We start from the raw sequence: 17,743 nt of genomic DNA, 5'->3' as shown, positions 1-17,743 counted from the left end.
AGGCCACTGTCAGGGGGCGGGGCCTGTGTGGGGCGTGAGGGACGCGGCGCGAGAGGCGATTGGCGGGGTCGCGGGGGCGGGCTCGGCGGGGATTGGCTCGGGGGCAGGGCGGGGCCGCGGCGCAGCGAGGCTGAGGGGCCGCGGCGGTGCCGGTGTGCGGGTCCCGGTCGGCGGCGGCGGCGGGATGGTGGACAGCGTGTACCGGACGCGGTCGTTGGGAGTCGCGGCGGAGGGGCTGCCGGACCAGTACGCGGACGGGCGGGCGGCCCGCGTGTGGCAGCTGTACATCGGGGACACGCGTGGCCGCACGGACGAGTACCGCAGCTGGCTCCTGGCGCTGCTCCGCCAGCACCGCTGCCGCTCCGTCCTCGACGTGGCCTGCGGCACCGGGTGAGATCCTGCTCCCGCCCGCCTCCCAGGTGTCCCTTCCCCTGCCCGAGCCTACCCGGGGCCTCGCTGTCCCCGGCCCCTCTGACAGCCATGTCCCCAGGGTGGACTCCATCATGCTGCTCGAGGAGGGCTTCCAGGTGACCAGTGTCGATGCCAGCGACAAGATGCTCAAGTACGCGCTGAAGGAGCGCTGGGAGCGGCGCAAGGAGGACCCCTTCGACCGATGGGGTGCGGGGGCTGTGGGGGCCGGGAGGGGCCTGCAGACACTGACACTCCTCCCCAGCGCACTGCCTATGGCCCCTCGCAGTGCTCAGGCCACTCCTCCGGCCAGGTTGCCTTGCTGCGGGGACCTGCCAGCTGCTCGGCCAATACAAGCCGTAGTCCTTGCCTGTCTGGCTGCTGGTCAGAGGCCAGAGCCAGCACCCAGAAGGGCCTGGGAAGGGCTGAGTGATGCTGGGATGGTGTCTAGCAGGCAAGGGAGGCTAATGGGTGTCCTTATCCATTTCCATGTGCTGCAGTCATCGAGGAGGCCAACTGGCTCACACTGGAGAAGGACCTGGAGAAGCCAGGGGATGGGTTTGATGCAGTCATCTGCCTCGGGAACTCCTTTGCGCACCTGCCTGACTTCAAAGGTGAGTTGGGGCAAGGGAGAGGAGGGGGAGCACCTATGCCTGTGTGCATAGTGTCTTCCAGCAAGCTGAGATCGTGTCCTAACTCATGGCATTAGTGGGATGGGATTACACACAGTGCAGCTGCTGTTTCATGGTGCTGCTCCAGGGAGGAGAGCTGAGGCCCCATTGCCTCAGTCTGTGACATGAGTGTGCCCACTGGGTTCCATCGTCATGGTGGAGGTTTGTGCATCAATGTCACAGCTCTGACAAGGTTGGAGGCACACCCAGACTTGTGCCACAAAGTCGGGTGGTGGGTTTCCTACATGGCATGCTCTGCCCCAGTGAGGCTGAGAACATGCCTGAGCTCATGCCTTGGATGGGCAGTGGGTTCTCCAAGCTGAGATCTGGAGGTAGGTGATAGGGGCAGGTATCTGCATGTGTATGGGTAAGATGAGGGCATATGGGCTGTGCCAGTGCTTGGGGATGCCATAGTTTCCTCTCCAGGGGACCAGAGTGACCACAAGCTGGCCCTGAGGAACATTGCCAGCATGGTGCGGCCTGGGGGTGTCCTGGTCATTGACCACCGCAACTACGATCACATCCTGGCTACAGGCTGCGCACCAGCTGGCAAGAACATCTACTACCAGGTCAGTGGCTGGCAGGCCCTGCCCCATCCCAGAGCCCTTTACCCCAGCCCCATGGCCCCAAGGGGGTCAGGCAGCAGGACTGTGCCCAGGCTGGGGGCCACTGAGTCCCTGTAGGAAAGATGTCCTCCTGTGATCTCCTAGAGTGACTTGACCAAGGACATCACCACCTCAGTGCTGCTGGTAAACAACAAGGCACACATGGTGACCCTGGACTACACGGTGCAGGTGCCCCCCACTGAGGCGGGGGCAGACCCAGAGCTGAGGTGAGAAGAGCTGCAGAGGTGGCTCCTGGCATGGGGGGTGGCTGGCACTGTGGCCCACTGTGCCTCTGCCTCACCATCACTGCCTCCTTGCAGCAAGTTTCGGCTCTCCTACTACCCGCACCGGCTGGAGGCCTTCACAGCTCTGCTGAAAGGTGCATTCCAGGGAAAGTGCCAGCACACTGTCCTGGGTGACTTCCAGCCCTACACACCAGGGCAGGCCCACGTGCCCTGCTACTTCATCCACGTTGTGAAGAAGACAGGCTGAGGAGCCTACAGAGATGGGACTGTGGTGGCTGAGAGATCCAAGCAGCTGTGGGTCCAAACAGGGGGTGGGGACATGGCTGAGAGCCACATGGGAGACCCCTCCCCTTAATTAAGAACACTTATAAGAGCTACCTGTGATTATGGTCCGTGTGTCCCTGTATGGGCAGGGTAAGGGGCAAGGGGGATGGCCACAGCCTCCTCAGGACTCTGTGAAGTGGGGGTGGTACAGAATGGGTGCAGGCGCAGCTTCCCACCCAGTGCCCAGCTGCAGGTGTGAGCATGCCAGCAGTGTGGGGCCCCCTTGCAGGGAAGGAGCCATGAGCTGGCTCCCAGGTGGTTGCACATCCTAGCTGAGTCCCTGCAGCACCGCTCCCAGGAGTGTGCTGGAACCTGTTTTTTCATGTGCACCTCCCAAACAGGTGCTCTTTTTCTTGACACTACTCAGCCCCATATAGGGGTACCCACCCCCGCACTGGAGCTCCCAGAGTACGAGTTGTGTCTCAGTGCTTCCGCTATGGGTGCAGCTCCCTCCTTTCCACCCGGGGGAAGATGTGGTGCCTAGATCCAGCAGCATGGAGCAGTGCGGTCACGGATAGCCCTGCCTGAACATGCTCAGGCACCAGAGCCACAGGGCTCCAGGCACACACCAGCTGGGTACTCACACATGGAATGCCAGAAGCTCCTGTGGAACCAGCCCTTAGCAGAGGAGCTCCAAGGGGAGCAGGCCCTCACAGCCACGCTTGGCCCAGGGATCCAACTGTCAGCAGGCTTAGTGCCTACAGCAGGTGGAGCAAAACCTGGCACCAGCAACCCCTTGGGCTGCACAAAGGCTGAGGGCAGTTGCAGGCACCTGGCCACAGCAGCTGCCAAACACAGCTCACGTGCCATTTGTCCGGCACCCTTGGAAAAGGCTGGGCAGGGGATATGCAATCCAGCAGCTGCGTGACACTGCGGAGGGAAGTGAGACAGGACCATAAATGGTGCTCAGCACAAATCAGTGCAGACGGGGCAGCTCCAGGCTGCTCCAGACAAGGTTTGAGTATTTCCAAGGCTGAAGCTCCCTGTGACAAGTTTTTCCTCTTATCCAATGGGAATTTCTTTGCTGCCACTCACTCCCATAGTCTCATGTCCCATCACCCAGTGCCTCCAGCAAGAACTGGGCTCCTTCTGCACAAGGAGCTGACATCAAAGCCAAGCAAACACCTCCCCCTCAGGCTTTCCTCATTCACCACGGGCTCCAGCCATTCTGGCAGGATGAGAGTGGCCTCAGTCTAGTCCATTGGTGTGCTCCCACCTCTACCTGCAGGACAATGATTTCTCTGCACCACCCACCCCACCCAAGAATTTGCAGGGACCTTCCTGAGCCTACAGCCACCATCAGAAGCAACAACTTGAGGTCAGGCAGTGAACACCTAGTGATAAAAAAAACTGTATTTATTCAGAGACTGTCAAGTCCAGGCCAGCTGGAGCAGCAGTGCCCTATGCCCTCTGGCCAGCACCTCTCACTGGGGGCTGACAGCCCAACAAGCAGCTGTCTCCAGCCCTGCACTTGCTGCCAAATCAGGTGCAGTTTGAGCTTTGCTCTTCCATCAGTGAATGGCCTGGTAGCCATGGAGACACTGCTACACTGCCCCAGGCTTTGTGCCCCACGAGAAGTCACCCTGTTGTGTTCCTGGCATCCACAACCTACCACTAACATGTGAGGGACCCTTACAGAACCCTTCTGGGTGAGCAGAGTGGCACTTCCACCACCACTTGCCTTGGGAAACTGCACTGACACTATTTCCACCCAAGCTCAAAAGAAGAGGGGCCCAGGAGGCAACAGAGAAGAGCAAGCAGGTGCCTGTTTCTTCCTGTTCTCCAGCCTCAGCTCTGCTGAGCTGAGCATTAGGAGGCCGCGAACTTCTGCTGGATGAGTCTGTACCTGAGCAGCTCCTGCTCAGAGACTGATGGCTGCAACCTGGCAGCAGCCTGCAGAAAGTCTTCCATGGTCAGGATCAGAGCAGACTTCTCAGTATCCAGCCCTGCATGAGAGAAATTTCATGAAAGGGCTGAGAACAGGGGCAGCTGGCAAGATCCAAAAGCTCACTCTCCAGCCATCAAAGACTGCGAGGAAAAGCTGTGTCTCTCTCCTTCCTCCCAGGGCCAAGCACTGGAGATGGATATGATCATATCTGCAGAAACTGCCTGGCGGGCAGTAGCCCAGAGCCCAGCACTGTGGTACCAAAGCTGCTGAGGATCTTCTCACACAGCCCAGCTACTAGCAGTGTTAACTCTCCTCTCTGTCCCTGTGCTGGGCTGCTCCAACAACTGGGACAGGTAAGGGCAGGGCTCCTACCTTCCTCAATCCACTCCACCTTGCGTTTGACAGCACACATCATGGCATCTGAACACAGAGCATAGATATCTGCTCCTGTCAGCTGAGCTGGGCATTTTTCTAGGATGGTGGTGAGATTCACGGAAGGATCCAGTTTAAACCTGCCAAGAGAGAAAAACACAGGTGTAAAAGCCAAGGAAAAGAACAGACCAGGAGATCTGTGGTAGCCAGTGTGACTGGAAAGAAACAAGCAGAGTACCCATGTTTAGCCACGTCCAGAATGTGTTCTGCATTAAAAAAAAAAAAAAAAAAAAAAAAAAAAAAAAAAAAAAAAAAAAGCAATGAGTTTGCTTTACTGATTTTTTCAACAGTCACCTCTTTTTGAAACATCCCTGCAGCAAGGTCCTTTCTCCTGTTAAGCACTATCAAAGGAAACTTTGAATCACAGCACCACAGCACAGCATGGCCAGGGTTGGAAGGGATCTTAAAGACCATGCAGTTCCAACTCCCCTGCCATAGGCAGGGAGACCTTCCAGTAGACAGGGATGCAAGTCTCATCCAGCCTGGCCTTGAACACTTCCAGGAATGGGGCACCACAACTTCTCTGGGCTTCTCTGGTTCCAGGCTAAGAAGTAGAAAGGATGCAGTCTTGGAGCCATGGTACTGGATGAACTCTCTAGAACACAATCTGTTTATGCTATTGGTGTTTGACTTCTCACCTAGATAATTTAAGTACTCCACATGCCTGAGAACAACCTACAGCCAGGGCTGGATGAGGACATGTTTAATGACAGAGTAGAAAACCACTGTAACACCAAACCATCCCATCAGAGCCATGCTGCTGACAGTGAGCCTCCTTTAGCATGACCAGCAGCTGCTGGAAGGCATGGTGGCCGAGACATAGGGTGTGACAAGCTGCCTGCAGCCAGCCCATGCTCACCTCTCCTAATTAACACATGCAGTGGTGATCACAGCTATCCAAGACAGAGTCCCCGCAGAGGCAGTCACAGCAACTCACTCAGCTGTGATGGGTGGTACCTCTGCACCTGAATTTTAGGGCTTTTCTCCCTTCAGAGATGCTCTCAGGAGCAGAGCAGCTGGAAAAACAGCCAAACCCTGCTGCTCAGTGATCCCACACAACCAGTGATTGGGAAGAACGCACAGATCACAGCCTGAACAACCCTGAGCACCACAGGAAGAGTGGAAATGAGCTGAACAGAGCTGCCTTCACACTTGGATTGGCAAATGGCAGAGGAACTCTTGCAGGAATCAAATGGGAACTTCCTGTCCTGCAGCTGCACTGCAGTCTCACTACACCATTAGGATCTGGCTGAGCTCCTTAAGAAGAACATAATGGCACAGTGGCTGGAAAACTCTACCAACCCCTCCACTTGAACAGGCAGGCTGAGCTTCACCCACCATGTAGAAAAACCAGTTCCAGCTCAGCTTCTGGAAATTGCTCTGTCCTCCTGCTCTACCTGCTGGCTGTGGTTCAGTGACCTCAGCTGCTCCCCAGGGCTCAGACATGAAGCCAAGATGGAGTGTGCTAAGCATTAGCCCCAGGAGGGCTGTGACCTCCTGGGAGGTGGTGGGAGGGTGCTGCAAGAGCACAGTGTCACTCACTTCCTGGTAACGGCGCTCAGCACCTGCAGCTGCGACTCCCGGTCCTCACTGATGCCCACATAGACCAGCTTGTCAAACCTGTCAGCAGAGAGAAGGGAACAGGCTGGGAACAGGCCACAGCAACTTGCCACAAGTGCACCAGGAGCTGAAGCCCTAGGACAGCTTCTTTTGCTGTCCAGTTTGAGGGTAATAAAAAGTGCTGCCCCAGGACAAACTTAAGGAGTCAGGCTTGAGGACTGCCTGGGGAACAGCTTTGCAGAAAGGGCCCTGGGGGCACCAATTCCTGCCATTGTTTGGTGCAACAGCAGGTCCCTCGTTGCCCTGCTGTGCTGCTGGGGCAGTAACCAAAGTGGTGGGGGCAACAGTTGTGGTGTCTTATGCTGCTGCTACAGGCATAGACACCACCCCCCTCTTGGCTTCCTGTGAGCCAGGGCCAGGGGCCTTCAGGAACAATCTCTGTAGAGGAAACATGGTGGGGACACATTCCTGTTCACCAGGGCCTGAGGAGCTCTGGGGAACCCCCTGGAGTGAGGCAGGGTAGGATGTGACATACCTGCCCGGCCGTAGCAGAGCTGGGTCCAAGAGGTCAGGTCTGTTTGTGGCTCCAATGACAAACACCTTTCTGCTGGAATGAAGGCCATCAAGCTCTGCAAGGAGCTGCGAGACAACTCTGCAGGGAACAAGACAGGATACTCTGAACTAGGCCTTGGCAAGTCACCCAGTGTCTCCCTCAGCCACCAATGGTAAAAGGAACAAGTGAGGCCAGTGGAAGGTCCATTTCTTGGACTTCAGCTCCCATTTTTCTTCCCTGAAGAGCCCTTACACAGCCATCCAGACTTCTCCATTAGCACAGCCAGCGAACACATGGGCTCAATGCATAGTAATTCAAACCCCAGACAGTCCTGCAGAACAGGAAGACTGGATGGGGACTGCCAGCTTAGCAGAAGAGGCCTAGGGAAAATAATCCTGTTTCTGGCCATCTCTAAACTGTACACACTTTGCTTCTAACAGAAGCAGCTGAAAGGTTTCTCACCACAGGGAAGCAGCAGCTAATAGGAGGACAGCACAGCAGGGGTGTGAAGGCTGACCTTGGAGAGGCCAAAGGGTGCACCTGGCAGCCACAGAAGCAGACGGAGGAGACTGTCTTAACCAAATGTTTGCACAACTAGCTTGGGCAATCGAGAACCTGAGGCAATACAAACAGCAGTACTAATGCTCAGAAAGAAGAGACAGGCCATGCTGAGAGCTTAAGGGAGCAGAGAGGGTAAAAACAGAGAAAGAGGGGTAGAATGGATTCTGCCTTTCAGAGCAATCTCATGCACTGCCTGCAGCTGAGGCAGGAATCCTGCTCTCCCAAGGACACCTGATGCTCACTCACCTGTCCATGACACCCCCTGAATCTCCACTTCGCCCACGACTGGGGGCCAGGGAATCTAGTTCATCAAAGAAGATAATGCAGGGAGCAGCTGCCCTGGCTCTGGCAAACACTGTGAGGAGACAGCACAAAAAGTGAAAAAGATGTGGAGGAGCAGTCAGCAGCAACAGGACCTGCTACATTCCTGGCAGGGAAGAGCTGTGGATGGAAACCAGACACCCACTGTACAACCACCACAAACTGCTCCTTCCTGAGTGGCTCAATAGACTGGGGACAGGCAGCACCTAGCACAATGGGCCCTGCTGTGTCTCTGAGGGGCTGCTATCTCATCAGGAACACAGGGACAGGAGCAACAGGAGCAGAAAGAGTGGGAGGAGGAAGCTGCAGGGAGCAGGGAACGGACTGTAGGAGACAGTAGTGTTCAAGCCCTTGCTGAGAGCTGTGCGTGGGAGTTGGGAAGGGGGGTTTAAGCACTACCTCCTTCCCTGCAGCACTCCAGAAAAGCCCCATCTCCCCATGTGCAGGAGCAGGATGCACATCCTCACCATTGCGCACATTCTCCTCGCTTTGCCCAACGTACATGTTGATGAGCTCCGGCCCTTTCACGCTGTGGGGCAGGGAGAAGAGGAAGTCAATTAGAGGACACCCATCTCCTGCCAGGAGGAAGACAGTCCCATTAAACACACACCCCACCTCCATTTCTTACCTAAGGAATGTCATGGTGCACGTTGTTGCCACAGCTTTTGCCAGCAAGGTCTTCCCTGTCCCTGGAGGCCCGTACAGCAGCAGACCAGAGCGGCACAGACCCAGTGACAGCAGCTCTGGGTGCTCCAGGGGCAGCTGGATAGTGTCCAGGATCTCCTTCTTCACCTCCTGCAGTCCACCAATATCCTGCCAGGACACTGAAGGGATCTGCCAGGAGAGGGAGAATCCTTGTCAGCACTTATTCCTCAACCCCAAGTGTGCCTTGGCAGCTCCAGTATCCATGTTTCCCCTACTCTGAGCTTTTCAATGGAGAAAACAAACTAAAACATGTCCCCAAGCATGCTGCATTCACAGACTCACTTCTCCAACACTCCACTGCCCCTTGTATCATCTGTCAGCAAAAATACCCCAGGGAAAGTATCTGCCAGGGCTGCCTGCAGCTTTGAGGGGAGAGAGTCTTGCTGCAGACAGCCTTTGGGATGCAAGAGGGAAGGGGAAGGGGAAGGGAAGGAAAGGGAAAAGAAAAGAAAGGGAAAGGAAAGGGAAAGGAAAGGGAAAGGAAAGGGAAAGGGAAAGGAAAGGGAAAGGGAAAGGAAAGGGAAAGGAAAGGGAAAAGAAAAGAAAGAGAAAAGAAAAGAAAAGAAAGAGAAAAGAAAAGAAAGAAAAGAAAGAAAAGAGAAAAGAGAAAAGAGAAATAAATCTGGATCTTGCAACTATGAGTGACTTGTGTGCAGGGCACCTTGTCCCCCAAAGGGGTGAGACTGTGCAAGGGCTTCACACCTTGCCAAGGGACAGAACCTGGGCTGCTAGGACCTCTGTGATAGCAAGGAGGATGTGAGGACAGCCATCATGCAGGACAGTGTATGGAACATTCACTGCTCTTGGAAGGAGAGATGCAAGAAGAAAGTCCATGTATACTTTTAAGAAATAGATAGAGATGGAGCCAGCTGCAGACATGTGAGGGGTCACAGAACAGAGAAAAGCTACCAAACCAGAGTTGGGTGAGCCAATGCCTCTTGGGTTACTTTGTGTTGAGCAGAACTATCCCAGAGCACACTGCTGCTCTGCTCACAGCTTTACGAATAGCTGGAATGCCACAGTCTGCATGACATCCTCCTGACAGTCAAAGCAGATCTCCTGAGAGCTGCAGAGAAAACACAGCCCCACACTTTCCCCCACCCGCTGCATGTTTGTGCCAGCACAAGTAGGGAGTTTAAAATTAGCTTAGGGCAAAATTCTTTCCCCCTCAGCCAATTTGCATCTCCTTCCTTCACTACTGGAGATATTATCTTACTTTATTTCTTAGCTGTCCACCACAAAAATCAGGTCAAACAAAATAAGGATTTTCAGAAAAAAAAAAACCAAACAAAAAAACCAACAACAACTTTTAAAGCAAAAGGTCATAGGCCCCTCTGCAGTGACAATAAATGGAAGAGCTGCCCTCTCCTCTGCACTTTTGCTCATCTTGCCTTGCTATAAAGAGCTCTAGAGACATGAGCACAGGAGCTGGAAAACTGCAGAAAGGTTGTTTTCAGGGGAGCATATTTTAAGTCTCAGACATGGTGCAGACACTGTTAACAAGTGGAGGTTTGGAATCAGCTCTCTCCAGAAGGCTCAGGCTGTAAGTGCAGACAAATGTGTGACTAACCAGAAAGTGCAAGCAGGGAACTTGAAAGTCATGTACATTGAGGTATCCAGGTCTGCTAATGGGCTTCCTGACCACAACTAATTACTAAGGAATCAATGAGGGAATGTAAAATACAAACAAAATCAACTCCCATTCACACAGGTCACTGCTGAGCATGCTCCATGGTTATTTGTCTTCCAGCAAACTCGGCGAACACCATAAAACAGAGCTCACTTCATTTATTAAGTGGGCAGCTGGGGAAGATGCCAGAGGAACTGCTCCAAGGACAAGGCTTCCTGTCTGTGCTGAATGGAGCTGTTTGCACTCATAGGCACGGAAAAGAGGTTCCGATCACTTTGCTTGGTCCTAACAGCACATTACCCAGCCAAACCAGTCACCCCAAATGCTGCTTCTGAGCTGCCAGAGGCAGACCACACCCATTCTGAGAAGCTGACTGCTGGTTTTCTCAGACTGTCAATGTCTCTTTCCTTGAAGAAACCCCAAGTTCTTCAAACTGCCTGTCTATCAGAAAAGTCCATGCCAGCTCAATTAGCATCCAAGGCTAGGGATCAAGGCTAAGACATACCAAACATGTGGAGAAACCCTCACCAGCCTGTGCCACAGCCTCTCTGTTCCCCCAGGCCAGGTGGCTGAGGAGATCTCAGTGAGGCAGGGCAGCCTTTGCCCCCCCAGGAGGCTGAGCTGCACAGCTGGCAGCCCCAAACACCAGTCAATTAACTGGTCAGCAATTAGCACTCCAAGAGCTTCCCTAACAAATTCCAAAACTCATGGGGGAAAGTCCAGGGGACTGTTTCCCACTGAAAGCTGGGGGAAAAAATGGAAAGACAGAGCAGGAAGCAATGTGTCAGAGCACAGCCCTGAAAGAGGCATCTGCAGAGTCTCCCCCTCTCCTTGTGCTCCAGCATCCCACCTTTGGGGCTCCCACTGCCTGTGAATGGGCATCATGCAGCTGGTCCAGTGCATCACTAAAATCCTCCTCAAGCATCGGGAACCCAGCAGTGCAAAAATCCCTCTCCACTTCCTCGCTCAGTCCGCCTGGAAAACTGGTGAGGAAAGAAAGGGAAAGGAGTCAGGCTCTGCCCCACTGCTGGCTGCAGCCCCTGCCCTCCCTACCCCCTGCCTTGTTGCCTGTGCTACCTCAATGCCTGGATGCGGGTGCAAGCAGCCCGGCTGCTGTGGGACAACAAGGCACAGAAATCTCCCAGCACAAATCCCTGTGAATGTGGAAATAATAGGCATCAGTTCAGTCCTTCACCACAGCTACACCTAGACTATAAAAAGTATAGAGAAAAATTCCTTGCAGAGCTGTTCCTTGAGCCTCTGGTTAAAGGCTCTAGCTTCATTTTTTTTATTATCATCAGCCAATACCTCTGCAAAAGGCATGGAGTCTGTAGGCACTAGAAATCTAAAAGCTATTTAAAAATACTTAAAAGCTGATGTCTGAGCACTAGGCTTAACCACTGAAGAAGTTGTTTGAGCTGTGGGAAATACCCCCTTGCAGCAAGGCCAGCTAGGGGAGACTGGCCCAGCACTCCCAGCCTGCCCATCTCCACATGCTGCTGTGGTTTTTACTCACAGCAGTCCTGTGGGCCAGCTTGGACAAGCTCACTTCTTTGCCCAGAGGCAGGCTGGAAGTCAGCATGCTCAGCATCAACCTCCTCTGCTCCTCTGAAGGGGCTTTGATCTTCACCTCGTGAAGGAAAGCAGTCTGCACATCTGTGGGAACATTCTGGGGCTTGCAGGTAGTGCCAATCACTAGGATGGGGTGGCTGTGGAGGCAAAGGGACAGTGCATGGTCTCAGCTCTGTGGAAGTACCCTCTTACATTGCCATGATATATGCCAACTCAATTTCCCATGGCTAGGCCATTGGCAGAAGCAAACAATTACCTTGGATGCCCACAGCAACATGCAGTGTCCATACCTCAGTGCTGGTTTCCTCTCCAGGAGCAGCTGCCTCAGAGTAGCAATGACCCTGGCATCCTCCCCAAGCCCATCTCTGTCTCTGCCAAGCACCTCGATGTCTTTCAGCAGGAGCACACAGGGCTGGTACTGCTGGGCCTGGCTGAAGGCCACCTGCACTTTCTCCTCTGTGGCTGCACTGGTGTCACTGCACAAACTGACGCAATCAACCTGCCAAACACACCACACAACACAGTTGCAACATGGACAGCTGCGGGGGGGCTAGGACAACATTCCACAAAGCTTTCCAAAGGCAATTCAAAGCTCAGAGGAGATCAAGGTCAGTACTTCCCAGAAACAGGCACATTCAGGATCCTTGGCATGGATAAATGGCTGTTTCTTGTTTCTCTGCAAGAGGTGAGGTAGGCAGGAAGGTCTTATCTGAAAAAGGTGAGGCAAAGGGACCAGAGAAATCCATACAGTGGACATCACACCTAAGCAGCCTAAGCTGGAATGGAGGTGAGAGCTGTGGAAGACAGGGAGAACAAAGTACCTTGCAGAACAGTGCAGTAAGTAGAGGAGGCAACCCAGGAAACTGCTCAACCAGTGCCAGACAGGCTCAAAGTGCAGGAGGAAGGTAAAGGTGACGCGTGTTTAGGGGGAAACTATAGGTGGCAGAGGCCCAGACACTGTTTACAAAGCAAACACTTGAAGTCATCCAAGGGAAGAGGTGACTGGTGAGCCTTGAACAGCAGCCTGGGAGCAGGTAGTGCTGCCTCCTGGTGCTGCAAGGCTTCCCAGGAGACCCAAACCATCTCTGGGATTCCCTGAGTTTCATCCTCAGAAAAGGCAGCCTGAAGCAGGAAGAACAGCTCCCTGAAGGGTAAGGACAGGGACACAGAGGAGAGGAACTCCTGTGCTCCATGTACTACAGAAAAAAATCCAGGAGTTAGGATTGTGGCAGGCCTAATGGCAGCACTATCTGTATGGAAGTACTGAAAGGCAGAGAGAAAGGACAAAAAATTGTTTATCATCAAGTGGCGGAGATTAGAGCAGAGAATAATCACTGTTTCCTGCTGGGATGGCAGAAACAACAGTCAGAAAAAGGGAAGAGCAGGTGGAATGGCAGTGAGAAAAGTAGGAAAGAGTAAAAGCTGGGGTAGGAGAATAAGATGGACAGAAAGTATCTCTGCCTCCAATAGTAAGTGTGTTAGTCTTTAAAAGCAACACACAAGGCTGAAACCAGAGCTGTAGCCTTGCACATACACCCCACTAGAACCTGAGGGCACTTGACAGGCCATGATAGTGACAGCATGCTTCCAAGCACATCCTAAACAGGGATTTTAAGGTCCTGTGAAATTCCTGCAACTCTCACTGGATCGCAAGAGCTGTGGCATATCTGCAGAAAAGTCACAGCTCAGCACCACAAATTATCATGTCCAGATGAGCTGCACAGCAGCAGGCCATGGCATTATCTACCTGCTCCACTGACCCCATGTTACAGCTTTACTTGGAGAGAAAAAAACAGGAAAAGAGTTTACTCTAAAAATATCCACCAAAAAAAAAAGGATCAAATCCACTATTTCCTTCCACAAAAAGAATCTTCCAGCCCTATTCTTTACATTTATCTTCTTCTTCCATGTCCTTTCAGAATTTCAGAAAGTCTCCTAGAAAAGTCACCACATGACTTCCTCTCACTTTTGCAAATATCTCTCTAGAGATTCAAGGAAATGAAAGCATTTGTGCGATAATCCAGGACTGTCAGAGTGAATAAAAGAGGTATGCTGGGGGAAAAGAGCAATTTTGACAAGTCAGTGAACACTCTGTTGGTTCCCAGAACCTTTCTGGGTTCATTTTGGCCATCCAGGCAGCTACCATTTCCATCAAAAGGGCTTTTTCCAGTCAGATATAGTTTCGTAATAGATTTCTCATCCAAAAATTCTCACCTACACAGAGAAGTATCTCCTTTAGCTTGCCTGCTCCCACTAGCTTCACCTGAAAGTCACAGGCCTCATGCTGGCAGAGAAAAGTAAACACCTTCCATGCTCTGCTAACCACTCAAGCTCTTGTGAAACATCTCCTTCAACAAGATCTTGTGAAAACTTGTATCTCCCAAAATTCTTTATTTTTCAAGCTCAAGAACGTATTCAGCTTTTCCCCACACAGAAACTGGTCTAGATCCCTGACCTTATGAGTGTTCTTCTCTGAATTTTCCCAGCTTAGTGTTATGCTCTTCTGATGGAGAGACCACGATATTCAATCTGTGTCAAGACATGGATTTTGCACAGCAACAGCACCCACTCTCAAGTTTGTTTCCTAAAATGTGATCTGACTTTTTACATATATAGAGAGCAGAGCACAAGTTTTCATGGAGCCATTGACATAAAAACAAATTCTTAATAAAGACAGCTTGAATTATATCATATTCCACATAAAACCAGCTCCAGTGAATTTCACCTGCCACTTCACTGCTCTTGGCAGGGGGGTGGTGGTGAATGTGAACACAGTTATAGGGCAGCTGTACACGCCAAGAGATTTTGAGCCAGGTCTGGTATATGTGCTAGCATGAAACCATGGACTGATCTTCTTTTCCCACCCAGCTAAAGAAGATCTCAGCATCATTTGTGTCTCACTTGTCTGCATGTGCACATGGAAGCAGCTCCTGGATGGGCTCATGTCATGGCTATAGCAAGGCTGTTGGCCGGGATGACTTTAAAAGCTATGTCTGTAGCTCTCTGCCTGTTGTAAATCTACCAATCCACTGGCCAGAGGAGGAACTACCTTGAAGAGGTGGAGGTTGAGGCAACAGCACACAGCTCTGACAGCCACCAGCTTCCCGCTGCCACTCGGCCCCGAGAGGAGAACGTTGCCCACGCCGCTCAGCGCGTTGGCCCTGCAACAGACAGGGAGGTTCCCCTGTGCCCACAGCCCCACCTCTTCCAGGGCTCGCTCCAAGGAATTCCAACTCACTGGAGGTTAAGGTGAGGCCGAAGAGCATCGCAGAGCTGCTTCACGACGTCGAGAAGTCCCGCGGGAGACAAACTGCTCCAGAACTCGTTGCTGTTATAGGCTGGGGCAGATGGGACAGTGCTGTTTGTGGAACCCACCTACGAGAAAGGAAAAACACCACACAAGTAAAGAAAGGTGCCACCCTGAAATGTCATTTTCCATTTTCCAATGGCAGGAGGCACAAGCCTCCACAGGTACATTTGCCACCCGCAGTGCAAGCTCAGCCTCAGATCTCCTCTCTCTGCTCTCCACCGGCATCTCACCAGATAGAGAGACGTGTTCTGGGTGTCCACCAGGTAACCCTTGGACTGCTCGTCTTCCACCATGCCCACAATCTTCTTCACCTTGAAATAAAGCTCTGGCCACCTCAGGAAAAAATAAACAAGCACTCTAAACTGCTGAGCCGAGATCTTGAAGGAAGGAGCAATATAAATGTCAACAAAAAGACAGCTGAAAAGCACAGCTAAGCAGAGCTACTCTTGTCCTCTTGTGCAGTATGCACACGGATCAGCCAATGGGAATGGTGAGAATGCCACTGGGAGCACCCTTATCCTGATATGAAGGGGACCTTCCGTCTCCCATTTAGCACAACTCTTCCAAAGCCACATGAGCAAAACCAAGAAAGGGAGAACTGGTGGCCAAACAGAAAGTTTTTCTAACTTGAACTCCTAGGACTTATATTCACATTTTGTTGTTTGTCACAAGCTGAGAAGTCCAGCTCCCACTTTGCTTTCTTTATATGACTCTGACTGCTTCCAGGTCACCCCTTCCTCTTCCCTCTTTATCCCCATCAGTTGCTCTACCTCTTTTTTCCTTTCTTTCCTTCCTGACTATTTGAATGAACTAATGGAGGCCTCCCTCTTAGCTTCAGTCATCCACAATCCAATAAAAACATTTCCCTCTTACCAGTATATTAAGAGACAGATAAAACACTAAAATCCAAGGACAAATCAGAGTGGATTAACTGTCTGATTTCAAGAAAGTCAATAATGGAAAAGTATCTCTGCTCTTCTGGTACAAAGTAATAGACCCACAACTTGTTTGCACCTACCTTAGGAACTTGTCTGCATTTAGTTCTATAAATTCAGCATTTCCAAATGTTGGAACACACAGGATGTCTCCCTCCTGGACCAGTCTACAAAAAATGCAGGGAGTTCCACCAGTGAAAGAGTAAATCCTTCTGGTTGTGTGCCCTCCCTGACCTGCATCACAAGAGTTTTTACAGAAAAGAACGTACCTATTCATACTGACTTAATCCTTGCCTGTAAATAAAACTATCAACAGCCACTGAAAGATTTAGCACGCACTGGATGGAACCTGATGTATCCAGACTACTAATGGGAGCCTTTTGGGAATGGTACAGAAGATGAACATCATTAGAGTGTCTCATTCAGATAAAATCACCACCTATCCATGGAATAGTTGGGAATAATCCCAACAGATAGCCTTGGAAGCCATATGAAAGATGCTCGGGCACACAGGCGTCAAAGGAGAAGATGACAACACATCCAGTTTCCAGACTTGACTTAGCTGAAAACTGGGAGATTCACAGAGATTTACAAAACTGGGGTTCCACAACAGAGGTTAGTGGGCAGCAGTTGTGAGCCCTCAGCACTGGGTGGTGGATCATGAGGCAGGACACCTGAGGATAATTTCTGAAGGACAACTTGTGACAGGACACTGCAAGGGGATATTCTAAAATCACACAGCCCCTGCACTGGGGTGTCACTGTGCACATCCCCAGTGTGCAGCACCACCACTTGGTGCATCTCCCGAACCCACCCGCACAGCTCACCGCGGTGTTTCGAAGTGCCTGTACAGCACGCTGTTGTAGCTTCCCCGTGTTCTGTAGGCCGGCGAGCAGACGATCTCCAGGTGCAGCTCCCTGGCGAACGGGGGCACCGACAGCACGGACCGGCTGCCCCTTCCCATCCACGGCGCCGGTCCTTCGTACCTCTGCGGAGCGGACGGGGCGCACCGTGAGCCGCGGCTGCCGCCGGCCCGCTCCCCGGCGTGCCCGGGCCCGACTCACCTGCAGGCGGAGCTGCGCAGCAGGCGGCGGGGTCCGCAGCCCAGGTTGAAGGCCAGGGCCGGGGCCAGCAATGCTGTGCCGTTCGGCCAGTGCCGCGGCGGGCGGGCCCGCGGGTACTCCCAGGGTGGCGGCCGCGCCAAGCAGCGCCGCCAGGTGCTCCTCGGGTCGCCCCCTCGGCGCCCACCCGCACCCACTCGCCCTGGAACAGCCAAGCGCCAGCAGCCCGCGCCGGCTCACCCACACCTCCGCCCCGCCGCCACCGCCGCTCGCCCCACCGCGCACCGCCGGCAGGCCTCGGGCCGGCGGCGGCGGCGAAGCGGGAGACGAGGGTGCGGCGCGGCGGAGGGCGGGGGGCGACGGCGGGTGGTGCCCGGCGGGGCGGGCGGAGGGGGCGCCACGGCGGTGCGCGTCCCGCTGCCCAGCAACCCCTGGAGTGCCGGGCGCGTCTCCAGCACCAGCGGGCCGGCCCGGGGCCCGGCCCCGGTAGCGCCTCGCCCCGCCGCGCCAGCACCGCGCCGCCCGCCAGCCTCCCGCCCGCCCCGCCGCCCCCAGCAGCACCCAGGCGAGCGCCGGCGGGCGCCGCACGGGCCACACGGCCACCTTGCGGCCGGCCGCCAGCCCCAGCCGCCGCAGCAGCGCCCCGCGCAGCCACAGCTCCGCGCCGCGCCGCCCGCCCGCCTCCAGCGCCACAGCGCTCAGCAGCACCGGCTGTGCCCCGCCGCGCCCCGCCGGCCGCACCGCCAGCACCAGCGCTCCGCCCCGCCCGCGCAGCGCCGCGCACAGCCCCGCCGGCGCCAGCAGCAGCGCCGTGGCCGGAGACAGCTCGGCCGGGGCCGCGTCCAGCGGCCGCAGCACAGCCACCGCCATATCGCTCCGGCGGCTCTGCGAGTGGGACGGCTGGGGCGGAGCGCGGTGCGCGCCGCGCCTGCCGAGGCCCAGAGCGGCGGCGCATGAGCGGC

The 17,743-nt window shown here is 54.0% G+C and overlaps 2 protein-coding genes across 3 annotated transcripts; one reads left to right on the top strand and one right to left on the bottom strand.

Annotated features, from left to right (window-relative positions):
- Positions 1-104: 104 nt before the first annotated feature.
- On the top strand, positions 105-2,310 carry GNMT (glycine N-methyltransferase). 2 transcript variants are annotated; one of them, XM_079297677.1, is made up of 6 exons: positions 105-390; positions 491-618; positions 909-1,022; positions 1,506-1,648; positions 1,790-1,911; positions 2,005-2,310. In XM_079297677.1, exons 1-6 carry the CDS (start codon positions 185-187, stop codon positions 2,174-2,176), a joined length of 885 nt encoding a protein of 294 aa, XP_079153803.1. In that variant the 5' UTR covers positions 105-184; the 3' UTR covers positions 2,177-2,310. The 2 variants fall into 2 exon arrangements, with proteins under 2 accessions (XP_079153803.1, XP_079153802.1); XM_079297676.1 differs by having other exon boundaries at positions 116-390; positions 1,494-1,648.
- Positions 2,311-3,591: 1,281 nt separating this feature from the next.
- Positions 3,592-17,683, bottom strand: PEX6 (peroxisomal biogenesis factor 6). The gene is given in 25 exon segments (XM_079297674.1): positions 3,592-4,199; positions 4,514-4,653; positions 6,116-6,193; positions 6,669-6,785; positions 7,494-7,602; positions 8,036-8,097; positions 8,197-8,402; positions 10,754-10,886; positions 10,981-11,057; positions 11,420-11,612; positions 11,766-11,974; positions 14,525-14,636; positions 14,714-14,850; positions 15,016-15,118; positions 15,804-15,887; positions 16,548-16,708; positions 16,785-16,817; positions 16,820-16,924; positions 16,926-16,943; positions 16,945-16,991; positions 16,994-17,075; positions 17,077-17,115; positions 17,117-17,247; positions 17,250-17,318; positions 17,321-17,683. Coding segments are annotated over 25 exon segments (2,913 nt in total). The 5' UTR covers positions 17,652-17,683; the 3' UTR covers positions 3,592-4,062.
- Positions 17,684-17,743: the final 60 nt, after the last annotated feature.

The sequence above is a fragment of the Erithacus rubecula genome, assembly GCF_903797595.1.
Source record: "Erithacus rubecula genome assembly, chromosome: 2".
In the NCBI taxonomy this organism is placed as follows: Eukaryota; Metazoa; Chordata; class Aves; order Passeriformes; family Muscicapidae; genus Erithacus; species Erithacus rubecula.
The sequence above is the reverse complement of the archived record's forward strand: the minus strand, read 5'-3'. Positions and strand labels throughout refer to the sequence as shown.